This window comes from Megalobrama amblycephala, linkage group LG10 (assembly GCF_018812025.1).
Source record: "Megalobrama amblycephala isolate DHTTF-2021 linkage group LG10, ASM1881202v1, whole genome shotgun sequence".
Classification (NCBI taxonomy): Eukaryota; Metazoa; Chordata; class Actinopteri; order Cypriniformes; family Xenocyprididae; genus Megalobrama; species Megalobrama amblycephala.
Window position 1 is genome coordinate 11,107,813 of NC_063053.1, and position 9,065 is coordinate 11,116,877.

A 9,065-nucleotide genomic window follows, 5' to 3' on the forward strand; every position below is an offset into this window, starting at 1 on the left:
ATATACAGATCACAATAGGGAAGGAAAGACTATCACAACTTCCGTTTCATGGTGATTTTAATTTTTGATTTTAAACAGGATATCTGCTTACTTTTCTATGATAAACCATTTTAAGATATCTAATAAATGAGACCGTATTGCAAAACCCATTAAGTCGGTAATACTTATTATCATGGTTTTTGTTGTTCTCCGAACATAATAAAATAAGTGCATGTGACAGTAATTGTTATACTCACCATCATGTTATAATCAGCTCAAGTATTTTCTGAATATAAATATAAAGAGTTCTATGTTTAGCAGCTCGTAACCTTGAGAACACCACCTGAGCATCTCAAGTGTGTCTTATCATAAACATTCACAGTCTATGTGTGAGGAGACGTGGAGGGTTTTTGGGGCGTCAGGCCCTGTGAATGGGAGTTCTGGGAGCTGGATTCTGGTTTGGGCTGATCTGGTCCAGGACTTCCTTCTTTAACAACCGTATCCACCTGTGCAGGGCACTCAAAGTGAACGCAGTGAAAAACCTAGTGGAGACAGCATGAGAAAAAAGTGAATTAGGGCTGTAGAATTTCATCAAAAATGTGATTATTTTGACAAATGCTGCATGTATAATTTGTTCTGCAATATCATGAAAAATTGACATCATTTTATGTCAATGTAATCTGATGAATGCAGCATTAATGTGATGCTGGAAGGAGTCACAGAAATACATCCTGTGAGAGTCTGCAGAGATCGCTCACCTCATTAGCGGTGTTGTGAGTTCCCACAATACGAATAAAGGATGCAGGCTGTGTGTCAAACGTCAGAGTCTGCCACGACCTGTGAGAATTATATGCAACTTATGTAAACTCTGAGGCGGTTATAGACATAATTATAATGCAAGCAAATAATGAGGTAATAATAAAATTCCACTGACCTGCATGCCACTTTTGTGTGGTCTACGACCCTCACCCAGTGTTGCTGGTTTGTGGACAGCTCCACATAATAACTATAGCTCCTCTCATCACAGTCCCACAACAGCAACCTACAGACACAGATTTCACAGCATCAGTATGTCTAAACTAAAGTCTAAGGCAAAGACTTCAGTGATTGAACGGCATATTGAGGGTTAAATACAACTTAAAGGACCGTTTCAGGTTCAGAAACACAAGATTATTTCAATTTTTTAAAAGCAAAAACTATAGAACGGTTGTGATGGAAATACCTTGTATTATACCTTGTTCCTTGTAAATAATAAGTTGACTTCCATCACTGTTTTTACTGTGTTCTTACTGTTCCTATGCATTTTATAATATTTACATGGGGTTTGCTATTTTATATTTCCTGTTTTAGCTGAGTGGGCTTAAAGAAAGCACAAACTACATGGGAGAGCTCATTTTAGCCATTTATGAAAATGTTTGTTCAAATGTATGAGTTGGTTTTATCCGTCCTATTTAATGTATTTATGATTTGTTTTTACTCTTGTTCTTAATCATCTTGTGTATGTATTTATTAATCATATGGTGAAGCAAGAGTTATATTTTAAAGAAAATGGTACGCTCCAATTATTAAGGGGGAAAATGTGTATTTAAGGCAGCCGTCACTAGTGGAAGTGGACTGGAGGACGGATCATGGAATTTGAACAAGGTGAAGAGGAGAGTTTGTAGTTTTAGTACCCAACAGTTCTAGTTTTAGAAATGTAATTTTCTTATATCCTTACAATATCATGGGTTTACATGTTTGTGACACAGTAAGCAACTATCAGTTGAGTCTTGTGTTAGCTTGTATAAAGTTTAATCTTGTGGCTACACTTTTCAGTGTGTATTATATATTACCTTGTCCCGTTTTCTTCCATTTACTTCCACTGTAAGTGCTTTGTATCCACTGTTATTATATTTGAGATCTGTGGCGGAGTATGTTTTCGGCAAATAACTGATTCAATTTCATTTTGTTCCTCACAGAATGCTATTGTACAGCTTTAGAAAACTTGGAACACTTTGCACGAGTCATATAGACAACTTTTATGTAATTTTTGAGTGGAGAGAGTCTTTGAGTTTAAGTCATCATCATCTAAACATCATCTTTTATTTTCCACAGAAGAAACCCATGAGTAAATTATCACATAGGACCTATTGTGCTTTCTTACATTTTCAACTTTCTTTAGCGTTTCTTTAAAGTGTTTTCTTAAAGTTACTGTTTGATCATAAAAAAGGTCTGCAAAGTTCCAAAGTCTTAAGTTTCTTCCAGGAGCTAATATGCCAAAATATTCCTCATTTAAATAATTTCCTCTCCAAGACATACGCAAAATAAAGGGGGCTGGGCCTGGTTAAGTTGCAATAGAAGCGTGTTAAAATTCATGGTTATGGTTAAGGGGCATGACATTTCTGAAACATGCTTCCAAAACAGTTACAATAACAACACAACTGGTCCAGCGAACCAATCAGAGCACAATGTGCTTTTTGCATTACTGTAAAATATGTGGGAAAATAATTTTAATTTTTGAACATTCACGCATGAAAACCTATTCTAGTAGACTCCAAAAATAAAATCAAGACTTTGTAAAAGGGCATAATATGGCCTCTTTAACCCGTAACATAAGCTCTCGTACCGCATTGAGCACAGCATGTAAGGCTGAGCGAGCTGGATAACGATGGCTCCAGAGCCCAGCTGGTGACAGGTGTATCCTGAGTCCCAGTCATAGTGGCTGGTGTCCCCATTCAGCAGGGCGTTTCTGCTGCGACTCACACCCTCTATCACACTAGCACATGCCTGCACGGTCGCCACATTCTCTGTGGGAACTGCAGGAAGACACAGAGGAGACATTGGATAAGTTTCAGTAACAGAGCTGTGTGTGTAACTTCTTGAATAATCACTGAAATTAGGAAAACTAATTTACCAATTAGGCCTCTCTCCAGGGTGAAAGGTCGCTGTGTGTACATGCACTCCAGAGCCACCAAGTGAAACACTTTGTTGACAGTGTTATGTGTCCCCACAACACGAATAAACCTGAGTTCACAAAAAAAAGTAAAGTGTTCACAAGCAAACACAGATACAGTCAGTTAGAAATATACAACCTAACTATTCATTTTTGTCCTTGACATTTGTTTGTAGTGGATTTCTTTGAGACCACAGCAGGACATTATAAACTTTTCAGAGATGAAGTTTTGAGTTTGACCATTGAAACTCTCTCTAATTGCTTTTTTTTTTTTCATATCCAATGTCACAATTGAGCAAATTTTATGGAAACACCATTTGTATTTGATTGACTTATTACAAGTTGCCCCAAAAATGTACATCAAATTGTACACCATGTTTAAGGTTTGTTCAGCATGTAAGCATTATATAATAAATAGTGCTATCAATCAATAAAAAAAAAAAAAAAGGTCCATTAGTTAACATTAGTTAACTACATTAGTTAACATGAACTAACAATGAACTGCACTTATACAGCATTTATTAATCTTTGTTTCAACATTTTTGAAATCAAATCTTGTTAACATTAGTTAATGCACTGTGAAGTAACAAACAATGAACAACTGGATTTTCATTAACTAAGTTAATGAAGATTAGTAAATACAGTAACAAATGTATTGCTCATGGTTAGTTTATGTTAGTTAATACATTAACTAACGAACCTTATTTTAAAGTGTTACCAAAAACTAATCTTACATTTTTCTATAATTAATCCTGATTAAAAACATTGGCATTTTTAATATTTTTATATTGTAATAATTTCACAGTTACTCTCCAAATTAATGTATAAACAACTTAAAGACAGTATATTTTAAATATTTGTGTAAGAGCATCTTTTTATGAATGAAGGCCAGTATCACTGATACTAATACTGGTACTGATGTCTCTATGAAATTGATTTGTTTTTTTAAAACAATAATTATAGACGTTCAACATTACAGTATAACTGAAAGCTATCAATTTCAACATTAGGCTTCAAAAAAAAAAAAACCTTTTTAATTTAAGTGAACTTAAAACAATGTTCACATAAACCCACTATAATAAATGTCATATTTATCTTTGGCCTTCTACCTGTCTAAAATATACAGAAACTGAATAAAGTTATCAAACACTTTACAGTCTTCACTGCATAAATTATAAATTAAATATAGATTAATCCTTACTAAAGCTACAATTTTCTGTTACCTTTGTTCTTTGATTAACATTAATGACAGACATCACAGCAACTGGTTTATTAGGCTGCTGTGACTTTAAGACCTGATGTTGTAGAACATAATGCGGATTTTCCCACATTATTTAACTTTAGACTGCTCTTATGAGGATACTCGACAAAATTTGCATTTTGGCATAACTCTGTGTGCTATTGTTTGTTCAAACATGAAAGAAAACCCGATACTGGCGTGCGTCTTTCTGTGCACACAAGTCATGTGTGTGTATCACACAGACATGACATTCACAGACAGTGCATTCTCGTTTGTCTTGTGGCACTTGAATGGTTTAAAAGAATTTGCATGAATGAGAGCCTGAATGTTTCTTAAACACCAACTCAATGATTTCTGAATGATCAAATGACACTGAAGACTGGAGTAATGACTCTTTTTGCATCACATTAATGAAAAAAAATTGACTTGCAACATCACTTTTTTGCCTTACCTTAATTTTCATTTCAGTCTTGATGTCTTCTAGTGAGTAAGTAGTACAACAAAACAATGTTTTTTATTTCAAAGATAAACAATGTTTCCCAAATCAAATTTTGAGAAACAGAGTCCAGTTGTTGTGTAATAAGTTCTACCTGCAAACTCGTGCTGGGAAATATAGATGCTGCCAGGAGCGGCACAGGAACTTGGAGTGATCCACCACACGTACCCAGTCCAGCTCATCCATAGACACCTCGACATAGTACGAGTAAGACCTGAAAATATGAGAGAGCCATCAAAATGCTGCATATGGCGCATTTTAGAATATGTTTAGTAAAGATATTATATATTCAAAATAAACAACATGCAAACACGTTGTGCCAAGCATAACATCAATGATCAATGCCAGTGGTTCTTGTGTATCCAAAGGAATGACATGAGGGTGATCAAATGATGGCAGAATTGTAATTTTTGAGTGAACTGTCCCTTTAATGTTGCATTACCTGCTGTCCTTGTCCCATAGCAGTAGACGTATGTGGTTGATGATGGAGGGTTGACCCAAGCGGACCTGAATACCAGCAGCTCGTCCCTCTTCTTCTATGGGGTGTCTTGAGAAGCCATGGTCCAGATCATAGTTCTGCGTGTCTCCATCCAGGAGAGCAGACTTCAGCTCACCCTTCACCACCACAGCGCCATGCTTCATAGTGGCAATGTTCTCCTCTGGGACTACAACACACAACAAACCAGAGGACACATTTTAGTCAAACTGGCAGTGCTGTAAAAGGTGGGCACAACTCAAATTTCCAAATAATTACATGTTTTCAATGATATTTTGCACTAAGAAAAATGCACAAATAACTGTAAATCTCAAGCAATACAATCAGGAATGTTAGCTACAGATTAATTGGGCCATATCATGCATTTCATAATGTTAGTAAAGGTTTCCTGCACCAAACATGTTTGTCATTTAGTTTTACATGACCAATTTATTATTTAAAATCAAACAAGCCATTTTTTGCTGTTGCGTGGTAAAGACTGCTAAGTGCCCCGAGAAACAGCACTTTGCATTCAAAATAGTTTACCTTACAATAATGACCTCTTTTGTAAAAACTAATTTACACTGCGACAGGATCAGAACATTTTAAGTTAAAAAAGTAAAGATAATGTGACCACACATTATGTGACCTCTGTTTCCTTTAATAATCTAAGTGTTACATGTATCTACAGACTGATAAGCAGAGAGAAGTAAACAGACTTAGCATGCCGCGGTAGTTGAGGTCCATGTCTCTGCTCTCCGAGCGGGTCTGTATGGCATCTAGCAGGTCGTCCGGGCTGAGGAGGCCCGAGGGACGAACCACATTCAGCATTTCAGAGAGGGTCATCAGGGGCAGTCGGACTGCTGACATCACTTCCTTCGCCTCTGGGCCATCGCCGTTGTGGTGACACCAGCGGCAGAGGGCCTGAAAGATCTCCCTCTCACTTGCAGCAAAGGAATCTCTCCTGACAACGGTCAGCAGGGCAGACTGCAGAGAGCAAACATAAGAAAAAGCCATATTACATACTGATCTTAATTATAATGTGTTAAAATTGTCATATCTTCTATCACTGACCTTTGAAAGGGTGAGAAAGCCGTCTGACTTCAACACTTCGGTGGCGTTACGGTCCATGTAGGCCATGCAGGCCTCAGCCAGCCCAATCAGACAGTACAGACTAGCCACATCAAACACCAGACAGACGTTTCGCGTACTCAATAAAGTGCGGAGGAACTCGCATATGGAGCCTTCTAGAGGTTGGAGGCCATAGCGGTGTGCCAAGCCCAGGAAATCTAACAGAGTCTCTTCCCTGGCTTCACTCAGGGTGGCTCGGCCTGTGTATAGATACCGCAATAACATGGAAAAAGCCTCGGCACGTGTTTCCTCCAACCGAACCTCCGCCTGGGCCCGGGACTCTCTCAGTCCTCCATATAGCAAAGCTCTGAGGAGTTGAAAGAAAGACAAAGGAAAAAATAGGGATGAGATGAAAGAAGAATTTCACCAAGGTTAGGTTATTTTATTTACGAGAAATGTTAGCGGCATCATTCTACAAAATGGGTACTTCTTTGCAACATTAGCTATGTTTCCATCCACCTATTTTTATGCGCATTTTGGGATATCGCATCAAAAACTGCTGGATGGAAATGCCAAGATGTGCATAAATTCTAAAAATGCGCATAAATAACAGCGCTTGCCTGTATGACATGAGAGCGCATTTTTATGCACTTGCACTAAATTTTCTATCCGATGAGAAAACATGCGCATAAATTACAATGGAAAGAGAAACCTGAAATACTGGCAGCGGGCCGCAAGAATGACTCTGTGTGCGGGAAAGCGCTTCTCCTCCACCACGAAGGTGACATCGCTGTACTCTTCACCAGGAACTAATGCACCAAGCTGCTCTGACAGGAGATGGAGGTGGTCGATCTCAGACGTGGAGCTCATCGGCCGCAGAGGATGACTGTCACTCATGACCACTGCTGCGGAACACCTTCACATCTGAATCATAAACAACATAAACATCTGAATTTGTCAGTGAAAACAGTACATGGATGTGTACATTGGATCATTCCTACCGTTCAAAACATTTTGTTCTTAATATGACATTGTATATGTCTTAATACATTCATTTGTCCCCACTGTTCTAAATGAAATCTAACCTCCAGTTTCACAGACAATGCTTAAGCCTAGTCCCAGACTAAAATGCATGTTTGAGCTGTTTTAACTGAAAGAAACTTGCACGGACATCTCTTTAAATATGTCGATGCTATGCTTTGCCTCACGATGCACACCATGTTTTTTTCCCCATTTATATAAGCTACTTAAATGTCCTAATTGAACTAAGGCCTAATCCTGCCTTAATCTAAGCCCTGTCTGTGAAACCAGGCCTAAATATGTTAATAGGTTTGTCTTATTTTAAAACATGCTGCTATGATAAATACAATTACGCATGTACATTTAAATGACCTTTTTTTTAATATATATATATATATATATATATATATATATATATATATATATATATATATATATATATATATATATATATAGTTGAATAAATAATTCAATTAAAAACAAGTTGACACTCTTGTGGGCTTGAATAATAAAATGGCAAACCTCTGTGAGAGAAAGATTATGTCTTATGCAGACCAAATGTAGAAAGGGTCTGTTATGAAATACAGGATAGATATATTCAATACAAATATATATATGATTTTATGTCCCAATACTAATAAATGTTTAATATGTCATTAAATTGCTGTTTCACAGCAGTTATAAACATAACAGAATATTGAGTGTAATTTAGTGTCAATCGCATAAACAATTAAAACACAAGCATTAAGGTTACTCAAAGATACAATGATATATACTAGTTTCGTTAAAAACAATGTAATATTGCACGGTTACATTAGAACAAATGTGACGTTATCATCGCGAAAGCTGACACATAACGAAAATATTAAGCTGTAAGCCTCCTCCACTCACCAACACCAATACAGATTCAGTTTGTCTCCGCCTAAAGCAGACCGAGAAGGCAACACAGCTCTCTTGACTCCAGTGAATATGTTATATATAAATTAGTTATTAAATTAAGTATGTTAAATACAAATTTCTAACAAGCCACAAATCCATCCGTTCCTCAGAAAACACCTACCGGATGTTTTTATGGATGTTTCACGTGACGCGTAAATGTTACAGCGCCCCTAGTGGACGGATGTGGTGTAACGTCTTTCTTCCTCCGGAGCGAATGAGGGCTCAGAAAGCTGCGTTCACATTTCAGGATCTTTTAGTTATTTGTAGGCTACCAGTGATATTTTAGATACTATTATAGTTTTATTAATATTCTGATAATATTATTAATATTTTTAGATTTTTTGTCCTTAATCAAATTTGTTAACATTTTAGAAATGTATCTGTTTTGTCATTTTTATTATTGTTTTTAAGCATGTCTAAATAGTTTTATTATTTTTTAATTTTCAGTTATTTTAGTACAAGTTAAACTAAATGAAAATTAGAAAGACTTTTATGAGTTTAGTTTAGTTTTAGTTAACTATAATAACACTGATTTGTATGATTTACAACTGTTAATTACATGAATTTGTACCTTAAATATAATGGGAGAAATAAAGTACTCTTAAATTAATCATAAAGAAATGTGATGGGCACTGTGAAATAATATCCTCAGTTTTTTTTTTTGTTTGTTTTTTTGTGTGTGTGTGTGTGAAAATATTAACATTATGTATTAAACAAAAATACAACATTAAGCTAACTTAAATCTATATTTTAAAGGGTCATGAAAACCTAAACTAAATTTTCTGAGATTTGAACAGTATGCATGCGTGTTGAACATCATTGAGTACAATATTAGCATCTGTTAGATTTAATTGTAGGGGGAAAGTTGTTAATTTTTAAATTTGTTCGGCTATTTTCGTCTTCTGGGTTTAAA

The 9,065-nt window shown here is 36.1% G+C and overlaps 1 protein-coding gene across 2 annotated transcripts; it reads right to left on the reverse strand.

The window, feature by feature from the left end:
- Positions 1–39: 39 nt before the first annotated feature.
- btbd9 (BTB (POZ) domain containing 9) lies at positions 40–8,374 on the reverse strand. Of its 2 annotated transcripts, none has more exons than XM_048204545.1 (11): positions 8,274–8,374; positions 6,906–7,117; positions 6,197–6,560; positions 5,842–6,109; positions 5,090–5,312; positions 4,742–4,861; positions 2,873–2,982; positions 2,585–2,774; positions 914–1,021; positions 738–816; positions 40–521 (listed from the first exon to the last, which is right to left on the reverse strand). In XM_048204545.1, exons 2-11 carry the CDS (start codon positions 7,088–7,090, stop codon positions 363–365), a joined length of 1,806 nt encoding a protein of 601 aa, XP_048060502.1. In that variant the 5' UTR covers positions 7,091–7,117; positions 8,274–8,374; the 3' UTR covers positions 40–362. The 2 variants fall into 2 exon arrangements, with proteins under 2 accessions (XP_048060502.1, XP_048060500.1); XM_048204543.1 differs by lacking the exon at positions 8,274–8,374 and adding an exon at positions 8,105–8,267.
- Between the last annotated feature and the right edge of the window lie 691 nt (positions 8,375–9,065).

Coding starts and splice junctions, on each gene's coding strand:
- btbd9 (XM_048204545.1), bottom strand. CDS start 7,090: ATGAGTGACAGTCATCCTCTGCGGCCGATGAGCTCCACGTCTGAGATC. Junction 5,313..5,841: donor CAACTACCGCGGCATGCTAA/GTCTGTTTACTT, acceptor TGTGTGTTGTAG/TCCCAGAGGAGAACATTGCC. Junction 2,983..4,741: donor TTCCCAGCACGAGTTTGCAG/GTAGAACTTATT, acceptor TTGTGAACTCAG/GTTTATTCGTGTTGTGGGGA.